The sequence below is a fragment of the Daktulosphaira vitifoliae genome, unplaced genomic scaffold, assembly GCF_025091365.1.
Source record: "Daktulosphaira vitifoliae isolate Bord-2020 unplaced genomic scaffold, ASM2509136v1 Scaffold_1, whole genome shotgun sequence".
In the NCBI taxonomy this organism is placed as follows: domain Eukaryota; kingdom Metazoa; phylum Arthropoda; class Insecta; order Hemiptera; family Phylloxeridae; genus Daktulosphaira; species Daktulosphaira vitifoliae.
The window spans coordinates 29,194,500-29,217,183 of record NW_026099572.1 but is presented as its reverse complement, the minus strand read 5'-3'; the positions used below and the strand labels follow the sequence as shown (position 1 = coordinate 29,217,183).

General features: G+C 29.8%; 1 protein-coding gene across 5 annotated transcripts; it reads right to left on the bottom strand.

Moving 5' to 3' along the window:
• Positions 1-4,457: 4,457 nt before the first annotated feature.
• LOC126895188 (growth/differentiation factor 8-like) lies at positions 4,458-22,210 on the bottom strand. Of its 5 annotated transcripts, XM_050666784.1 has the most exons (6): positions 21,968-22,210; positions 16,957-17,046; positions 12,578-13,162; positions 8,734-8,945; positions 7,815-8,006; positions 4,458-5,127 (listed from the first exon to the last, which is right to left on the bottom strand). In XM_050666784.1, exons 3-6 carry the CDS (start codon positions 13,101-13,103, stop codon positions 4,732-4,734), a joined length of 1,326 nt encoding a protein of 441 aa, XP_050522741.1. In that variant the 5' UTR covers positions 13,104-13,162; positions 16,957-17,046; positions 21,968-22,210; the 3' UTR covers positions 4,458-4,731. The 5 variants fall into 5 exon arrangements, with proteins under 5 accessions (XP_050522741.1, XP_050522739.1, XP_050522740.1 ...); XM_050666782.1 differs by lacking the exon at positions 16,957-17,046 and having other exon boundaries at positions 21,968-22,207; XM_050666783.1 differs by lacking the exons at positions 16,957-17,046; positions 21,968-22,210 and adding an exon at positions 16,573-16,774.
• Positions 22,211-22,684: the final 474 nt, after the last annotated feature.

The following is a 22,684-nucleotide window of genomic DNA, read 5'->3' as shown; positions in this document are numbered from 1 at the left end:
AAAAAACTTTTTAGCGCAAGATTTTATTCATAGATTCTTTTAAGGAATCTCTAAAAAACTAATAATAATGGAATCCCAAAAAACATTTTATATTTATTAATACCAATAAAATGTTTATTTAACATCAATGATCTAACTATTATTATTATTTTTTAATTCTATCCAAGATAACATTTGAAAGTGCCAACGGGGTTATTTGTGTTAGTCAGTAATATTTAAGTCTTCAACAAGCATCGAAAAAACATTGTGTTATTAAATTTTTCTGGTTCATATGACATTCAAATGGCAGTATTTTAATTTACATATCCTCTAGTTCAGAAGTAATCATACTAATATCAATTGTATCAAAAAAAACATTGTATAAATTGTTCTGAATTCTTATTAGATCGATTTTTTTTAGTAGTACAAATTAAAAAATATGTTAGCTCGAAAGACTATAAATAAACCTGTCAATTAATTAGTTTTGACATTTGTATCAACCTTAATTAAATATTTAATGTTTTTACTCAAGGATAACATACCGCAATAAAAAAAAAAAACATTGAAAATGTTTAATAACTCGTTTAAAAAATAAAATAATTTCTTACTATTTTAATTGAGGTTTCTTATTTTAAAATAACATAAAAAAAAATTATGACTGGATGTTTTTCATAAATAGATTTTAATTTTTAATCGCGGTCAAACAGTAGGGAAATGCAATCTTGTATTGCTATTTTAGTAGTATTAATTTGAGTTGTTCGATGCAAAAACAATAATCAACGTGATCATTTATGGCGAAACATCTAAACGTATTTTAAACTTTTATGCACATACTATTAGATCAAATATTATATTATATGCGCATAACACCATTTTACTTGCCCGTGGTGTATTAAGGATCTAATTTATGCGAACCAGAATGTTGGCGCCTCTGTGATTTGATTTACGACTAATATTTTATTTAAGGGCGACCTGATAGCATTTTAGAAACGTGGGCGAACAACTTCTGAGGTGTACCTACATCATAATATCCACCACCGTCATTTAAATCACGTGGCTCTTTTCCTTTTATTATTATTTTTGCTCTTTAAACTGCCAGACACTCGAGGCCGTTATTTTTTAAATTATCAAAATTTACAAACCTTGATCAAATCTCGATATGGCAACCTATATCATATTATGCATCTGTAGTAGCATGTGTATTGTAACGAAACGCCAAACGATAATTCAATGTAATTTATTTGTTATTATTACTCGTGTGCCGTCATCGCTTTAAAATAGATTGGAATGAAATGGAAGAACAATTGTTCAATGCAATTTTGTGCAAAAGTATTTCGTAAGATATAAATCTATGTCTTGAGTGGACTATGTAAAATGATATCTTAATCTAGCAAAGTAAAGTAAACTCAAAGAGTATTTCATTGTTTTCCACTTCAAATTACTTATCAAACAAAATATTTCATCAAATTCAGTTAAATTAATTAACCACACGAAATTAAATTAAGCTTACAAATAGAAAATCATAAAGTATTTTTTCCTAAACAATCAACATTAATGTACAAATTAAATACAGACAATATTTATGTGTAGCATGTCATGCAAGTACATTTAGTTGCATAACCAACATTTTTTTTCAATATTATGTAACACAACACACGTGTTATGCTTCTAAGTGTAACAGCTAAAATTACTGTCTATATAAAATTTAGAGTGTATCGTAGGTGTTTAAATAATGACACTTTTTAAATCATTCAGTTCATAATTATTTATTTACATTTAATATTAATACTGATACTTACAATCACACTGTTTATTTAACTCAATAAATTTATCATTAATGCTTGTAAAACTGTAACAAGCAAATAATTCAATTTTTAATTGAATATTTCTTTTTGCTAAAATTTATTAGATTCCTAATATTGGACAAAATTAGAAACCCAATGGTTGATAATGAAAATTAAGTTTTTCATCATTAACTCAATATAATTCTTTATGCTATAACAAACATCAATGATATCCATAGTTCATAATTACTGATATAAATTAATGTATGATGTCTGATATAAGGCAACACTATTTAAAAGATTAACATTTATTTGTTAAAAATGTATGAACAAAATGTAATTGGTCATTTGTAGCACGACCAATTATTCTATTATTGATTTTTTAGATACACTTGTTTATTACATTAGAAAATCTAGTTTTATTACTAATGAAACATTTGATATAAAATTAACAATAATATTGTGATGAAACCAGATTATTTTTTAATTTACATTATTATTTATTATTTAAATTCAAAACACTTATTAAAAAAGTTTTTATTGGATTAAAATTAAATACTATTTCATTGTTATGAAAAATTATGAAATAATACAAGAGTATATTATACTTGTAATTTTATTATTTATACTTTTGTAAAAATTGCAAGTAAAGGTTTTATTATTTTTAATAGTTAGGCTTTGGAGTGATATTAATTTCTACCACTCCTTCGATATACTTATACTATAATTTAAAACACGTACAATTTATTAAAATTATAACATCAATTTTTACCTCTAAAAAAGAAAAAATGCATGTCTATCCTTAGAAACAAATATATTTATAATTAAGAAACATGGCAATTTAACTAAGAAATTGTATTTGATTTATTTTTTTTATAATTAAAATAAATAAATAAAATAAACTGTGTTCTTTTTAGACCACACTTTCTTTTTTTAAGAATAAACAATAAATAAATATAAATTAAAAAATAAAACCATTCAAAATAATTTTTAAAGGCTTAGAACTTTTATGCTTAATTGATTTTATTATTAACATAATATTATTTTTCAATAAATAAATCTTCTCTTTGATAATTCTTTAACACGAAAAGTAAATACAAAATTTTTTTTACATATTAAATATTTATGTTTTTTAAGTATTTTATATTAATGAAATATACAATTAAATAATTATAAAAATATATTACTATCAATGTTGTACAATAGAGTATCTCAGTTATTTTAAATATTTATAGGAAATTGTTTCAAAATTATTTTGAAAGAACTGTACAACAATAAATAATTAAACAAAACAATTTCGCTATAATACATACAAATATTTGTTTTTTACCGAAATAAAATGATTTAGTTTAATAAACAATGAGATTAACTATGAAAGGTACATGTTGTTAAATTTAATTATTGGATCATTAAATAATTAAAATTTGCGTTATTTATAAATCTAAAGACATATTTTAACCTATCATATATTTACAATGTTTAACACAAATAATTTTATAAGTATACAATAGTAAAAGGTCACTTTTTATATAGACATAATTTCCTTTAAAAATAGTATATTAGATTCGATATATAAAATACCAATATTTATATGCGATAACAGTTTTTTAAAAATTGTTTGTGGATAATATCTGATTTTTTTCCATAAATTCATCGATATATCAGAGAAAAATATTCATCATATTTTAGTAACAATAACAAATTTGTAATGTTTAATCATAATTTAACTCACTAACTAGACGACCTGCTATTAATTTAAGTTAAATTGAAAATAACTTATATTATTTGTTTAAGTAACAATACATTTCTAATTATCACGAGTCCATCATAACATTTTTAGTAGAATATGAATTACATTCAAAAATTTTATGTATTCAACTAAAATATATCATGTAAAGTTTAAATAAATTTCAGATTATTTATATTTTCAAAGAACTATTAAATATTTTATATTAAACGTAAATAACTATCACATTAATAAACACTACTAGTTAATAAATCGTTGTAAGATAAATATTTTTTTAATTTAGCAACCTTCACATGAAGATTATGTGATCAAAAGTCACCTTTGTCACAATTCAATTATTATAATCAAACAGTACTTTTCTATATATCACACATCAAGATGAAAACTGTTATAACTTAAAAAAAAAAACATTTTTCAGAAATTTAAAAAAATATAATCAAGAACTCCCTTATATGTTTTTTTAACATTTTTTTTTTTTTTTTTGTGAGTTTAAATAGTTTTGAACTAGGTGACGATATAATGTACTGATAATATTTTAGTATTATATTAAATAAAATCGACTATTTAATTAATCATTTTATAACTAACGGACACGTTTAATAAATTACATAAGATTATTTTTCTAATTTTTATGAACAAAATATTTTTATGAAAATTAATTCGATTCCCAAAAGTTTTTAAAATTAGTTNATGAAAATTAATTCGATTCCCAAAAGTTTTTAAAATTAGTTGAAATTTGCTATCGAATATCTTTATTTGCGTCGTACTATTTTCATTGGATTGAATCTCAAATGTGATTTTTTAGATGTGTACAGACAACTTAAAAACGTCTCAAAGGATAAGTCGATGCCAACATTTCACATTGATAAAACAATTCCGGTCAAAGAATTTCGTTACTATTTTTGTAGTTAAATAAAATATTAAAAAAATATATATATATTATACTATTTCCGTTACCTAAATATATTTTATTAAGTTATTTTATATTATAACAACTATTTTTTTTTTATAAATTAACGATTTATATACATTAACGGTAACATTTTATAATAATAGTTTATATACACAAAATAATTACTGTATACTAAACAGACGATGATAAAGTAAATGCCCTAGCCATTGCGGTCGTTTTACAATGTAAAATCGATTAGACGAATGATTAGATAATTAAAATTAAAAACAACGTGTTTTATATTAGTGAAAAATGTCGGCTGCGCGCAATTAACTACACCCACACCTATCCACTATCATGCCTGGCAGCAGTCCGTAAATGATGTTCATGTTCTCGTCGTAGTAGAGCATTGAAATGGAGGACATTTTTCGAGGCGCACAACAAGGTCCTGTACCCGGATACATGTGTGTCTTGTTGGTGAGTTGCGTAAGATGCGTATGAGGGTACTTCTGAAGGAATTCCATGGGACACTCGCCGGAACAATAGTTGGCCACGTATTGCTTTGGCGCTATGATCCAGTCCCAACCGAAGTCGTCAAAGTCCACTGTCAACGGGTACCGACAGCAAAGCGACTCCTGTGAGCTCTCGTTGCAGTCTAAACCGAGCACGTTGCGCTTAGCGCGCGACCGCCGCCCTTCCTCCATGTACACCACCAGGTATGGGATCTACGCAAAATATACGATTTACACAATATTTTTGTTATTTAAGTATCGTGAGACGCACCACATGCACATCGCACTGGGGTGACGTTAACTGGGTACCAACCATCCGGTTACGCAGTGCGAATACCAACACCCTAGTACATTGAATTGTACGTTAAGTAGAAGGAATCATAATTAGTTTCGGATTATACACCTGTGTGTCGAGTCACACGGAGAATATATTATTTGCAATTTAATAGGAAATAAAATATGTAATTCGTTTTATTTACTAAATTGTTTAATGATTGTTATGTATACAGAGACATTAAATATATAAATAAATTCGTAAGCAAATTGACATATTTATTGCACTATTATTAATCAGTCGTTGTGCAATATTACTCTAATAATATTAAAAACTAACAATATAATATGTTCTAAGATCTACAAACTATGAAAATGATATATTACTATTTAACCGTAATGAATAAAGATACAGAGTTAATTACATGAATTTAATTTATTTTCACGCTAAACTTTATCGAGCAGAAACATTCCGAGTTTATACGTGTTCTTACACAATGGCATCTGAATGAATTGTAAAGGAAACACATCTTTGGAAAACATTTTTTCGCATTATTTTGTGACTGGTTTATACTTTTTTAAACATTAAACATATTTTATATACAGAAAATTAATTGAACTAAAATGTTGTTTTTACATCACAATCACATTTGATTTAATAAAATAATGAAACTATGCCAAATGTTTGTATTATCTATTTGATATCATTAAGCTAAATTCGAGGAAACGAAGCGTATACATTATTTAATATAAAATTAAAAAATATACTTAAAATTATTTAAGCTAAACATGCTGTTGTGAATTTGCATTAAAGTTTTAAATACTAGATGAGAAGTTAATATTTTTAGATAACGTTAATTACAATATCTCAAACCTGAGATATGTTTCACACATGTTAATTAAGTCTAATTTAATGTTACGATTTTTAATTTCTCAATTTTAAATTATCATTTTAAATAAAATCCGTATGAATAAGTGCTTAACTGCCAAGTAAACAAAAAATTAATAAATATGCAACATGGTAACAAAAAATTTCATCATTTTTACTTGGACGTCATATTATGGTACATTATTAATGAAAAAAAAAAAAACTATAGATTTTAATTTACAATTGTCATAACTCATACATTTTCCAGTTTGGTATTAACTTAAACTAATTTTAAAAAATGTAGTAAAAAATGAAATATACGATAGAAAATATTTACAGTAAAACACTGTGCAAATAAATAAAATATATACTTGTGGCACAATATATAATCGTAAAAAAATAAATCACGACATAAATATTTCGATTTTGTTATCTGTAGACATTTAAAAAAAAAGTCACATAATTACCAAAGTGTCATAAGTACGATACGTGTACGAGTATATTTGTTTGATTTACTTTGTACTCGAGTTAAGTACTATTATTACCGTTTTGAAAATGTGTGTACCTATTTTATGAATGATTTACAGTGCGTGACCGAACGTGCGTAATTAGCTGCAGCCACACCTGTCCACAACCATACCAGGCACCGTACCATAAACAATGTTAAGGTTACTGTCGTAGTAAATCATAGATATGGATGTCATTTTTCGTGGCGCACAACACGGCCCTACGTCGAACTTGGTCATTTGCACTAGATGCGTGTGCGGGTATTTCATGAACAGCATCGGGTCGCACGTACCGGAACAGTAGTTTGCCTCATACTTCGTGGGCGCCAGAATCCAATTCCAGCCAAACTCTTCAAAATCAACGGTTAGCGGGTACCGGCAACATCGAGTTTCCTCCACGGACGTCTCGTTGCAAATTAGCCCGTTGCCCGTGTTCCGTTTGGCTCGAGACAGCCTGTCGTCAAGGGTATGCACCTCCAAGTACGGGATCTAACAAGAGCATGGACCAATCGGATTAGAGAAGACACGCGATTGCCAAATACACTAAACGTGCGTGACTCGGTAACTACGGGAGTCAGCGACGTTTATCTATTTGGCCATTGGTTTTTATAATAATTATTACAACACGGTCGTTTGTCCCTACAGCTTTTACAACTTCCGGTCAAAATTATTTTACTGTCCTTACCTACGACAGCAAGTCGTGACTAAACTATTCGGGTGATACGTTAGAATTATTTCTGTTACGTGTACATGTGCTGCATTCGTGATTTTACGCCGCGAATACGTTTAGCGTTAAGATTAACGATTGAACTGACATGTCATCGGAGTGCTCACACATAAAAAACATAAAACATGTGTTACTGAGCAGGTATAATAAATAGTGTATTAAATCATGCGTTATCAAAAAAAATGCTAATAAATGTAGTACCAACTCATCGTTGTAGAACTAACACCCGTATCCAACTATGTGTTCGTTATAATTTAAATTAAAAAATTGCCCCTTACCACCACCATCACCACCACCAACACCACAATTTTTACGAGTTACGCCATCTTCTTTGTGTCACCGTCCCGCTCGTTGTCTGTTCTGCTACCCCTCGTTTTTCATTCAAACTAAGCAATTAAGCGTACTAACCTTCTACTCGTACCGTCAAACAAAAAGATTATTATCGCACTCCCTAACAACGAGGACCAGTGTTCTGTACATTTTTTCCCGAAATTTACAATACACAAAGTAACAAAACTCTACGTACCTCAGTCATGTCATCTCTTCTCCTGGCGTCCGTAACAAATGATGTCTTGGAGTGTGTCATGTTTACGTTCGCGTAAGTTGCACGGACCATAAGCGTCAAGTTCTTGGCCGCGTCCGTGGTCTTGAACCAATCGGACATGAGTTTCTGTAGGTTAATGGACACCCAACTTGGTTCAGTCGTATTCACTACAAACTACAAGACAAAAATATAAGTTTCATTTTTTTTCTAAACTTTATTTGATACGTCCAATAAAGTTGCCCTTTTTATTAGGTTTCCCGTATATGTTATACAAAAAAAAAAAAAAAAAAAATACTTTAGGGGTGATTTTATATCAAATTTTTCTTTAGTTTCGAGATTGAAAATGAGCGTGTAGCATAATAAAAATGTATCGTGTCTTACTACAAATGATATTTACGATCAAATATTTTTATTTCAAATTGTTTAATCGGATATTTTTTAAAAACTCGTTAAACGTTATAAATATGTTTGAAAACATAATTTGTAAGCTTGTACAATCGTTTGACTTGTGAAAAACTATATCACTTATAACCTAATTTATACAATTAATATGGATGTAAAAAACATATTTTTATAAATTTGCTTTAAAATATAAAATTATATATATATAAATAATTAAAAGCCCTGTTATTATATTTATTCTATCATTTTTTATTATCTTCTATTATTACTACAAGGCTACACACTTCAAATTTATACGTGGTGTTCAAAAAGTAAGGAAACAGTTTAATTGTTACTCATAATAAGAACAATAGTAACCCGTTTTCTTTACTTACTGAACACTCTACATACTTCTGATTGTTTTTGATCTTTTTTTTTTTTTTGACGCGTTCAAATTTCTCGCATCTAATCTATTATAATCACAACATCGTTTTGATTGAAAATTCTAATATTTTTTTACCTTTACGTTAGTCACATACAACAGCTGGTTCATCATGACCGGATGAATCCTGCTCACTTCAATGTTGATCACCTGTTCAGTTTGGTGCAACTCAGCGGTTGAGCGTTTTTTGTACACCCACAGGATCGCCTTGGTTATTCTGTGCTGACATATTTTCTCAGAAAATGTGAAATACAGCAAATGATGGTTCCGCAGTTTCGGCGTCGTGGGATCTATCGGCAACCGAAGAAAAAAAAAACCAACCCCCGACAAAGCCGGTGGTGGTAGTAATTGATTATTATTATACAAGCGTAATGAGTGTAATACATAAAACATATTAGGTAAGAGCGAGTGTGCGTGTGTATTTTTAGTCGTTACTATTAACAACGAAACACACCGTCATTAAAATCTCATTAAATCCATTAAATGAACATCATCGAATCCTACCCCGGGGGCCGATTCCCACGAAATATCATCCCCCGCGTGCATTTGTTGAGCTTCAACATTTGAGTTTTATTAAAATCGTCGGGTTCACGTCACACGGCCATCGGGCAAAACGTACGAGCGTTTCACTGTATTCAAATATGACGCGCAAGTGGTGTTTGCTTCCGAATCGCACTTTGAAAACTATTCCATTACGATTTCAAAAACAAAACACGATCTCGGCAGAAACCGCAATGGCGAATTTGATGAAAAAAATTGTTTGTATGCGATAACACAGGGGAAACAGGTTAAACTCGTTGAGAAATATCGATATAATAATTGACAGTACGCAGAACAAATACACTATAATTCAGTACTCGGTATTGATGCGGTACGTCTAACAATTTGACGAACAATTTCCACCCCATTCCGTAGGCACCGGCCAGTGCAGTGATGTATTTTCGAATGCGTAATAAAAATGAGTAACGACTGTAAAACACGTCCAACAAACATTATCGCACACATTTATCACCGTGTTCACATTTACCACATCTCGTACGGATGACGTCTGACACAATAAACGTACCAACGTTATTAATTATTGCGGCCGTCGTTATGAATATATTGAATCGACTAAGTACCTGTCGTCCGTTCATTTCATTATCAAGAACACAGTACTACATCAATGTCTGGCTTAAATTTTTTTTTTACCATAAAAACGCTCATAGAGCCAGTAAATCGTGCTGAACGTTTATTCACAACAGTTTTTAAAGTTGAATGAAAAAATGGTTCATAAATTGTAGAAATACCAGCTCGCCGATTCATTGAACACAAACAAAACTTGAAATACAAACGAACATTTTTTTTTTTTATGTCGGCGGAGTAAAGGAATTTGCTGAAATGCGTATTTCGTAATCACTCGGGTACTCTTACTAGTTTTTCAAAAATCGAACACTGGTTATGTGAACGCAAACCACCTCGAGCCTTTCAATTGCGCTTGTACGAAAAATTATTACAAAAGGTCCTCGGGCCTAATAGCATGTTAAATGTACCATTAATATTAATAAATTAAAAGTAAAATTATTGACCCGAGTAATGAATTTTTATTACCTTTGAAAACGGTAAAAAATAAAATAACATGCAATTACCAATCGTTCTAAAACGGCTTATTTTATTAAATTAACAAACAGCGTGCGAAAATTAAAAATTTTTTTATTTAATATGCGGTGTTTTTTTTTTAACGTCTTAGCGAATTTGATTCGACTGATAAATAAATGGATTTCCAATTCTAATGAGTGACAAAAAAGGCCGCTTAATGTTACGCATAATTATTATATACATGAAAAAAAAAACAGTGCATGCCAAATGGGCTGTCAATGAGCTTCTTATGCGTGTCGATTACTCACACGAGTACACGCGACGCAAACGTTACACATGGTTACGTTCAAAAACAGGTTCAAATTTGTACGTGAAAAACTGACCTAGCCATTGTGTGACGCTCGAGGTAGGGTGATGCATCACTCTGGCAGACGGACCGAAGCTCTACATGAGCCTACACAGCCCACGTGGTAGTATTGGGGTGAAAAGCCTTCCCCTCGCACGGATACGTTGACCTGGGCCCGGTGCGCGCGTATGAGTGCGCGCCGCCGGCGGGAGCGAGGGGTCGACCGGAGGGGTGCCTGCACTTACGTGTAACACTCATAAAATTTGCAAAACGCCGCCATCGGGTGCATTAAACTCTATAGATCAATATTCACATCTCCTTCCACGTGTCGCGTAAGTGTGTTATTTCAGCCATTGTTATGTAATGGTATTAACTGTTGGGTTGTAAAATTCGTCAAGTGCACGTGTAGATATACACGAGTCCAGGTAAGCGGCGTTCGGGTGTACGTTACCAGCGAGCGGCCCGTTGCAGACCGTGACGGCGTAATGTTGTAGAGCTTCGTTCAACGGCCGCGCGAAATACGATAGTCTCGTTACAGTTTTTAATTAGACAGACGGCTATTATTTTACATTAAATTATTGCGTTCCTTCCTCTCCCTTAACCTATTTAACCGAGTGCGTTGTTCGACGGGTTATTCTCGTTTTCGCGTCCGAAGGCTGTTGTACGCTTCTCAATTAGTCACGTACATATTACAAAGGTGTCTGCCCAGCCGGTCAAACGGTCGAGTAAATAATTACCCCACCCCGCCGCCATCGCTGTTGTTTTCCATGCGAAAACATAATAATCGTTTTTATCGAGTGTATTGACACTTCGGTTTCGCAAAAATTCACGTATCGTATGTACTTCCAAATCATAATCAAAAAAACCAATCGCCTACACTACCGACAAAATCAATGCCATAACTGTGCGCGGGATCAAAGATCTCAATAACAGAAAACCTATTTCGAATGGCACTTTACTGTTTTCGATTTAAATTTTAAGCAATACGTGTATTATCACCGGCCTCGAGTCAACACCAAGTGGTCACTAAAAACGATTAGGTACAATTCTTATTGTTTAACACAAACAATAAACAATGAAATCTACACGAGTCAACAACGGTTAAACAAATTTGGATAAAAAGAATAATAATAAATACTGTTGTACTCTGCTGTTATTAATAAGCACTTAATACAATTATTTGCACTCGATAAGTTATTACGAACAAATGACTATTATATACTTATCGATAAATAACGAACAAACACCCAACAAATGTTCTGCCAACAAATTTATGTGCATACATCGGTTATGGAAACATTCGGACATTTTATTACGTCAATGACCAAAGAGAAACGCTACTAGAAAAAACCTGTATGAAAAAAACTAGCCCAGTCAATCCTTTAAAAATTGAATAATTCAACAGAAATATGAATCTAATACTTTTTAAACGGTGACATTTCAATAATCTATTATGCGTATGAACTTGATACAATCTCAGAGGAGATAAAAATTCAATATTATTTTTTAATATTTTCAATGGTCCGAATAATTTTTTTAGCGAATTTACCGGAAACCGAAAGTTTAATCATGTATGATTATATTACACTCTATATGAACTTGTTCGGCGAAATCGCCCACTAAAAATGTTTCAAGAGATATTTGTTGCATCGTTTGAACACAGACTATTACGGAAGTAACCTACTTATTACAAAAAGCCGATAATATCAGATGAAATATAATTAACACTCAAATAAAATAGTGTCATCATTTAATTACTAATTAATGACATTACAAGTGAGTGCTAAATAAGTGTTGTGGCTTACTTTAAGTGTAAATAAACATAAAAATAATACGAAAAAACCTACTATCAATTGATGTCAGCAAATTATTGATTATACAACAAGATATCACACAAGGTCAAGGCGAAATTTGAAGAGTCAGCGTTTTTTTTAAGTATCGTTGTAGTTAAGCCGTTAATTCAAATATAAATACAGTAAATTAATGACGTTTACTTACGTGGTTGCGCGAATGCGATGAGTTTGTGCGTCTTCATGTGGTAGTCGTCGTCATCACTGCTGTCCACGTACGGGGTCCCCGGCGACTTGGTCGTCGCGTATCTGGACGCCTCGTCGCTTTGCATGTCCGAGCTATCGCCAGACGCTTCGGAATGGTGCGATTTGTGTCGAATGTGCGGCCGCACCACCACGGAACCGCTGAGGTCGTTGTAAGTGTGAATGAGATCTTTGAGCGGCGGCAAGTCGGCTGGCACCTTTGGCGGCCGTCGTCCACCGAACTCTGGAGGACGCTTCATGCCCAACTTACTGAGTATCGAGTCTTTGATGAGCTCTATACTGAGCGACTTGAGTTGATCGTGAGCCAAACAACTTGAACACTGGACAGCGGACGGCGTTTCGGGCTGCTCGTCACTATAAGCTTGCTGACGGTCGGCCACGCCACGTGGCCGTCCGCCGGCCGCCAGCACCGTATTAGCGGTTACCAGCAACAGCGTGGCGACCGCCAAATTCCGCATCTTCCAACGCATCAAAATCTTCTCTGTTTTCGTTTTGTCCACGGTTTATCTCCGAACTTTAATCGAATACCCTGAAAAGTACGAGTATAGCTTTATACGCATAAATATATTCATTCGCCGGCATCAATCGCAACGCCGGGAATCCGTTCGCGCATACATATCAGTAAAGAAATTTTCTATGCGGTCTAGTAGTATTTTGAGCCTAACGTAACATGGGATTTAGAAAAAAATTGTGCACGTCCTATAGCCGACAAGCAAATACAAGCCGTGTCAGAGGTCTAGCGCTCATGATGGCCTCAGAAACAGCGGCGGCGGCGGCGGCGTCGTCGTCGTCGTCATAAGGTGTACACATACATTAAGTCGGGGACGTTCACGCGGCAGCCGGCAGACCGTTACTGGTGTTTTCCCGTCCGTTCGCTATCATGTCCAGCTTAGTGCGGCCGTCGTCTATAAACGTATACGCACAAACGGCTATATAATACAATATTATTAATTATGATACGGTCATGTAAAAAATGTCATTATTCCTTTTCAGTGGATTTCCCCCAATAATACCTGAACAATGAAATAAAAATAAAAAATTCAAAATGCATCGCGAAAAATTGCACACCGTTATTGTCTCCTATTTTAAACGCCTTCTTCGCCCTTCTCCTCTTACTTTTGGCATTCTGTCGCCAAGCGGCACACGTGTGCATCCGTTTCGACTTCGTAACTTCATCACCCCCACCACTGTATGTCCACTTTATTGTAATGAACACTTACAACATAAACTCACAGTGTATACTATGCGTGTAAATGTTCGTCCATTGTCTGTGCCTCAGGGTCAATTTGTTAAATAACTTATGATCTCAGAAGATGCTCTCGACTTAAAATCTATACGGAGTGAAACTACACAGTTATTATTTATTTCAATTTTCATGCACTTAGACCAATTCGAATTGTGATTTTGTTTCTATCGGGGTGAACATAATACTCGTCATGGGTAAATCATAATTTAACATTAACGCGCCTAATAGTTCTTAATATGACAAACGAAAAAAATAATAGACGCTCCAAATGCTAAGAGTTGAAATGATGTTCTTATAAAAATTGAATTAGGTTACGGTCGGACTGAAAATTAGTAATTCTACAAGCCAACAAAAATTTGGTGAATAATAACTATAAAAGAGTATAAGAATATTGTAGTGTTTATGACATTTTATGTGGAGTTATGTGGAAAACTTTAAATAGATTTCTCCAAAAAACTGGACAAGGGGTACAGCCTTTCACTTTCAAATATTGGTTGATATTTATAAATTATATGTTTTTAAGAAAATCTGCACAATTTTAATATGAATTAATAAGATAAAATTTAATTTAAATACATTCATAATAGGATTATTATGGAAATTTAATAAAAAGCAATTGCTGAAATTATATCATCAGTAGGACTTGTTATATTGTCGTTCAATGTCATTACATTGGTACCCTTTGTACTGTAACGTGTTTTATCAACCTTGATAATTCTCCCATAGTTACATATCATTGACCCTTTTAATTATACTTTATAGATACTCAATTTCAGTAATGTACTTACAAATTAACTGCAAACGAAATAGACCAAAAATTTATAATGAATTATAAACAATTAGATTTCAACGAAATACTAAGATACAATTATTAGTCCTGCTAATAATTAATCGCGTTTAAAAATTTGTAAACAATTAAATGTAATTATTACAAGATTAGAGTAGTGTCGGAACTAAAAATAACCAAGCTCATATTTAGCAAACAATGCAGCAGATTGTATAAAATACAACGAATACAATATAAGTAACTTGTCCTAATTTTATAATCATTTGATATTTTTAATAAAACCGAGTTCAGACCATATGAATACCCACACGAAACTCAGCGATCAATACCAAACAGTAAATATATCCTAATCATGTAAAGACTTGGTATTATTATTTCTATTCTATGAAATAACATTGATATTTGTTATAAGGGTAGCTATTTTATTTTATATCGTAATAAAGGAAAAATGTCTGCTCAACTTTGCGCCGACTGAAATATTACATCAGATAATTTTTATACTCATTGGTGAAAATTTATAAAAATAAATTCGCAATGAGCCATTATGGGGATATATAAATAATTCTAGACAAATTAATGTATTCCTGTAGAGGAAGAGTAAAATTTGTTTTTGATTTACCAGTATTGAACGAAAGAATGAAATAATACTTGATAAAAAACTAAACCTCAATAGAATGAATCAAATTTAAAGATCATACTTGTTACTGTAAACAAGTTAACTAAGACTTAGCAAGAGAACATTACTTAATAAATATATGATGATAGGTTTTGAAAAAACAAAACTTCTTAAAAAAAATTGTTGTCGCTCGTTATTTTTTATTCAAATAATTTGATATTTATCTACAAGTGTAATGAATAATTAATTTCTGTTCATTCAAAGAAATTCTTGAGTAAAAATATTTAAAAGTGCTATTTTTTCTGTTGAAAATAACTAAAAATAGATTAAATCCACATCACAATTGGAAACGTTAAAAGTGCTCCATTTTTTAATTTCTTTGTTTGGAAAGTACAAATACCCTAACGAAAATGATATTTCTTAGTAGTGAAGCATTTTATAATTCACACAAGAAAAATATTACATATATAAATTTTCCAACATTGTCAACAAACTAAAAATATCTAAATTATTTCATAAAAAATTTACTTTCACTGGTTCAAGTAGTTATTTTAGTATGTATAATGTAAACCCAATATATATATATTTTTTTCAAGAAATTTATAAGTCAAATTTTTACAATTTTTTTTTGGCTCTATACCAATTTTATTTTTAATGCGTCCCTAAAAACTAAATCACATAATAAATCTTAGACGAACTAAAATTAAAAATATAATACTGAACTAAAATTTATATCTATTTTTTTTTCTCTTTAAAATGATAAATTAATATATTTAAATGTATCTATATTAATCTCGAGTTATCTAAAAATTTTCAATTTAGTGAAGGCAAAATTTTTTTTTAGACAATTACCCTATGATTCATAAATACTTTAATCAAATTACAAGTGATCAATAACACCGCTGGTAATTGATATTTTTCATATTAAATCATAATTTTATATAACTCCACACTGATATAAGTTAATAAATAAATTTGTCTATGGATTTCGGTAGTAAAACTAAATACTGAACAATTATTGATATTAATTAAAATTATATTCAAATGAAGAAATAAACAGATGAATTTATGAAAAACTTAACAATATGTTTTAAACAAAACTTACAAAAAGCCTCACGCATAATTTGTAACTTAAAAAAAACATTTTATTTAAAAATATAAGGCATTTTATGTTCCATTTTCCTTTTATTCTTTTTTATCCCTTGATCATCTTTAATTAAATTTTCTAGCAGACTAGTTTTCAATAAAAACCTCATTTAAAAGTTAAGTTTCTTATAGACGCATAAATACCTGTACGTACCATTTCCCTACTTAATAAGCACTTTTGATTATAAGACACTGGCTGTATAATAATTAAATTGCCGTAGTTTTGTCCACATTAATATTACACACAAAACGTATCTATACAAGCACACGGATTTAATTGCACTACATGCAAACGTACACGTCATAGTTCATTTTGTAAAAACGCAATGCACTTCATACCGTTTTGCCAAAACATGCACGTTTCGTGCGTGCGATATAAATATAAAGTTACTAAGTAGGGGCATTTAGGGGTGGGAGATAGGTCAAAAATTGTTTTTGCATATCTTGTTCATGGCATATTCATTCTGAAAATATTCTAGGATTTAATGGCCATAAGATTTTATCAATGCAAAGGTAGTAATCACTTACAATAATTGGTCTATGGGGAAACTGTCGTTGAAATGTCACAAGTATGAAACTAGAAAGTATCTGCCTTCTTTGAATTGTTTCGCGAAAATTCTAGTAAACATTTAATACACATAATTAAACTTCAATATTATAAAAAATTATCATTGGATAATAGAGTTTTCATGTTTTTTTTTCCATATAAATAATATATAATTAAACATATTACCGAATAGATTAGATGTCAATAAACTGATGACGAGCAAAAATCAAACTGATAAAATTCCAACATATTTTATGAACATGGATAATAGTGTCTACGTTTGAAAACATCCAGTGCAAAGGTAAAATAGTAAAAAATATGGAATGAGTTATGTTTTTCTATCATTATTATGGTTCCAATATGAGATTTAAAGAAGGTACCTCTTATTATAGTTATAATAGTTTAATAATTAATTTCTAATGATAAAATATAAATTTTAGTTAATACATACTATGTATTGTTAACTACATAAATTAATTATCATGAATTTTTTATTATCTAATGTACTAATATCATTTTATCCTATCAGTAATTTCGTAATAAATAACAATGTCTATATAATTAACATTTAATATATACATTGCTAAATTAATAATCATTTTAATTAATTAAAGGCAATCATAAAATTTCATGATAAATTAAATTTATATGAAATATTCACGGTGATTGCAAACAATCATGTTTTCCAACGACATAGATGTCGTTTACAAAATTGTATAGATTTTCTCAGTGGCCTAACCTTTAATTTTGGCTTATTATAAATTTTTACTAACACAAAAGTCATATACTGTTAACAACATTGCAACAATTAGCAATGAGGGGTTTATATTAACCCCCTCTTGACATTGTCACTAGATTTTCTACACTTTTAAAATTAATTCATGACAAGATCCTACGGGCACGGGAGTGTATATATATAAATATATTTTACACTAATACAAATACTTGACAATGAAATAATTCATTTTCATCCAAAGCAATTCCGATTAAACTCTCATGGCATTATTACAAACTCTAAAAACATATTTTAGTTATTATTTAAATAAATAGAATATCTCATTTTTTTATTAATACCTATAATTCAGAACTTTTGTAAAATTATTTCATAATTTCTAAAAATAAAAAAAAATTCAACCTCGAGTAGACAAAATATGTAACTTTAACAAGAAAATATTTCCATTTACATAAAAGTATCAATAAAAAAACAGAGACAAATCTGAAAGTGCCTAAAAAATTGAATTAAATATTATCAATTCAGATAACTCAAATGTTCAAATAAACTTATCGACAAATGTCTAAGGTAACCTAATACCATTTTATTATTTAGTTAAATAGTGTATAAATAAAATATAAAAAAAAAATAAGTGACCTACTATATAATATTTTATATCAGTCAATTACTTGTTATTTTTTTCTTACTTTTAAGCACCAGGTCTCTTGTGCAAAACATTTTTAATTACCAAAAACCTGATAAATTATTCAGTTAAAAGTAATTATCCCAAATTTTAATAGACTAAAATCAATTTAAATTTAAGCAAAAAATTTAACTCATTAGCGTTTTGACATGTGATACCCTTAAAACATGTTTAAATTATTACTTATATAAATGTGGGTTAGGGTGTTCTTTTACTCAATATTGCTTATTAGAATGTATTCCTCCCTCAAAAAAAATATTACTTTAAATAACGCGAAATATTTTTAAAATCAGAAACTCGAGACAACCTACATCTGTTTTAATTTCAACCACATGTGATAACTCCTGAAAAGAACCCCTAATGTTCTAATGTATAGTTCTTAAGTGTAAACTATCACTATGTATAAAAAATTTGGACTAAATGAAAGATTTTTAATGTTATAGAAATAATAAACATAAAACAAAGTTTTCACTCGAGTGTTCAGACTAACCGCACTCATACATACAATTAAAAATTAATAAAATTTAAGTAACACATTACTTTTTCTGGGATTTAACTGTTCAGTTTTAAACCTACTAAGTAATGCATTTACCTCTATTTCATTACAAATAAGTTAGTTTTTTTTTTCAATTAACTAAATCATTAATATATATTTATTAACTTAATTCAACTTAAAGTTCTACTTCAATATTAATTTAACAGGTCGATACGATACTGTCTTGTGCTGAATTAGAATAAATATGTTAAATTCAATTCTAAATGAACAATTTAAATTTGTAGGTTTATGGGTGTAAATTGAATAATTGTTACAAAACGAATATTTTTTTATTTTTATTTTTATAAGAAATTTACAATCTGTTCTTAATTAGAACAATAAGCAAATGTGCACAGAGTAATTCAATATAAATTATTTGAGAGAAGAAGCCACCCATTAGTGACACTAACAAAACCAATATTAAAATCGTAAATAATAAATTATTATGCTGCTCATAATTTTAAGTTATAAATACACTAAAAAATAATATTGGGTAAAATCAACAAATGCATCATCGAATTACGTTTAATAAAGTATTTGTCAAATGAATCATAGTTATCTGTTTATATATCTTTGTTTATATTTGAAAAATAAAAAATGTATAGAATTTACAAATCATTTTTTAATCAACAAAAAATATGGTCAACTAATAACAAAAATATTATTGGACGTATATTGATAAAAGATTTTTTGATTTAACCCAAGAGCTAATTCAATGTAGTTACACTGCAAATAATATGCAAGACGTCAAAAAAAATTTTTTTTTTGTGCATTGATAATACAAATCATATCAATTTTCAAATTGATCCCATGTCTTATAAACATTGCCATTTAATTATTTTAAAATTAAAACGAAATGTCTATCTTCAATCATTAATAATTGAGTCGTTGAAGCAAGTATGGACAGTCTGGGTTATATATTAAAATTTTAAATAATCGTTTTACCCCCTTCCTTACAATGTAACATAATATATAATATAATAATAATGCGTTTTTTACACGCGCTTAACAGTTTAGCTAGTCGTTGACCTCGACCACGCGAAATTAATTCTACAGCTCTTTAACACCACCTATTCTCATGTCATATGCCATTGAACAGGTCAAACACTATACAGCCGGCTCCCCCGTACTATTCATTATTTTAAATAAACAAAATATAAACTAAAAACTCAACTTTAAATAATGGGGATGTCAGGTATATAAATGCCTTCAACAATAAATTAATCAATGTTGCGACTTCAATCATTTTTGTTCATAAATTTATAAAAATTAATTTTAAGAAATTCAATCTTAAAGAAATGTTGTATTTTTTATTTTCTGAGACTAGTTTGTTTTCACCTATGATTATAGTTAATGAAAAGTTATTTTTAACGTTAAAATCAACTAAAATTATAATTATTACAAAATAATTCTGTTCAACGGTAAAATTTTTCATTATTTTAATTGTAAGTAATAAATTATAAATTTTATTTATAAAAAAATTGCTTTTTATTAGCTTTGTTCTGTTTATTTATAAGTGACGTGGAAAAGCAAACAAATATACACTACCTTTCCTTCTATTACTTTTTTATGTATGCTTGTAGTTTCGCAAAGTTAAAATAAATAATTGATTTAACGTTCTAATAAATATAAATTATTAGAAAATACAAGTTTGTTATGCTAGCCAAAAAAATCTCATCCGCTTTGATTATTTACTTAATGAATATAAATTCAATTATTATTGTTATTTAATTATCATTAGTATTTAATAAAGAACTTTTCACACTTAAAAAAAATTTGGACAATACACAATTTACGACGGTTAAGATGCTGCTATAGAATTCTTTAGTGTCTACGGTAGCAATTAATAGAAGATAACGGTTATACTGGTGAATGATGGAACAACAATATATATATATATATCGTTTTTAAAAACCATTATATTTTACCCTAAAGAATTTTTTACGTGGCACACGACAATTGGCATTTCAACAGAATTTTTTACACACCCTTCACCAGTAGCATTTTCGAATCTTTTCTTCTGCTTCTTTTTTTAAATCATCTTTCACCTGGTTTTTTTCATCTAGTAGTTCATCAAAATATCATCAGTACAATGAAAAAACTTGAACGGTATTATTATCGTTACTATATTACATTGTGTTACATGCTTATACCTATATTTGTCAGGATTTATTTTTCTTTTCTCACTCTTTCTCTCCCACTACCTCTCTCTTTTTCAACATGTATTATCTAAAAAAAAAAACATCTGGTTCACGTCATTGTTGAAGATTTTTGCGCTACCTGCTGAACGTGTACGGTAGCTAAACGGATCCTACCGGTGAACGTGCCCCTCGCAGATAACGTCGCTGGTGGCCCCCTGGGGAAAAGTAATGCTTCATGAATAGGGGGACGACTGCTTAACTTCAAATTATGACTCTAGCCTAGATCAACCGTTTTTTTTGTTCTTATCACACTCGACTTTAATCGTGAGCCAAATTTATTTTTTGATGATAAAGATATAAAATGTGGTTGTTATAACAACACTTTTCTGATAAATGATTTCAATTCAAATTTTCACTCTTTTGGAAAACCTGATGATATTTTATACTTAATTTAATCACCAAATATTTTTAACTTTTAATTTTTTAAAGAAGTGACAACAAAATATTAAATGATTGCAGTTCTTAAAAACATTTATAAAAATTAATTTTTAAATTTCTATCTTAAAATATAAAAATATTAAGAAAAATATCGTAATAGAGGAAAAAAAACTATAGAAGTTTCTTTCTAAATTACATATAAATTTATATTGTAAAATTTTTTATTTTGTAAATTAATTAATACTGTTAATGATATTTATTATAATTGTTAATTAATGTAGTTCCTTTTATTGAATATAATATTTTTTTTTAACTGCTAGTTAACACTCCAAAAAAATAAAGATATTTGCTTTAAGATGAATCAGACGACTTAAAATAATTGTAAAACTGGCAATCATTGAAAAGTTATTAAAATTAATAATAAATTACACGTAGCCAATAAAAAAAAAAGGATAATACTTACAGGCAAAATTTTGATGAGATTATAATATCCCTGGATGAAACTTGACCACCTGTACGATAAACGACGAACTGTAGTACACTATAAATTAAAAAATTTAACGGGGACCCGTATTGAAATTGTCGAGTTCGGGGGGTTGTACTCGAAGGTGAAACAAAAATCTCCGGTTGGTCGGTCAGTCTGTGATTACTGTTACTGTCAAAATAAAAACTCCACCGAACGCTCCCACTCTCTTTTTATACCCGAACTGATCATCGTCCCTTCCACCAGTGAACAGGCGGTATAATTCTCACTTTTTTTTACCCTTCAGGATTACAGGTAAAAAAAAATTATAAGAAAAAATATTACCTATAAAAAACGCATACGAAAGAAATGAAAGAAGCCGAAAACAAGACATTTTATAAGGGAGGGGACCACTTCATACATATACACACGCGCACGAATCATTTGATGATTTTAATAAACTGTACGGTACACGTTGATCAGATAAATATCAATTTGTTACAAAAATTATGATCTATATCAGTTCACGTGCCTGTAATCGACGGTATAATGAAACTTACTGCATGCTGAACATAAATTGGTTGCAAGTCGAGTAATTTTAACGGCTTTTTAGAGGCATCTGGACTGTGTGTTTTTATATGTTTACAATGTTACAAAAGCGCAGTTGCAAAAATTCTGTGTAAAATCTTAGTAATACGTCATTTTTATATTTTTTCG

What these genes read in the sequence shown, in the direction of transcription:
- LOC126895188 (XM_050666784.1), bottom strand. Translation starts at nt 13,103, where the DNA reads ATGCGTTGGAAGATGCGGAATTTGGCGGTCGCCACGCTGTTGCTGGTA. An exon ending in TGTATGTGACTAACGTAAAG is followed by an intron (nt 8,007 to 8,733) that starts GTAAAAAAATAT and finishes TTTGTCTTGTAG; the next exon opens with TTTGTAGTGAATACGACTGA. An exon ending in GAAGAGATGACATGACTGAG is followed by an intron (nt 5,128 to 7,814) that starts GTACGTAGAGTT and finishes TATTTTGCGTAG; the next exon opens with ATCCCATACCTGGTGGTGTA.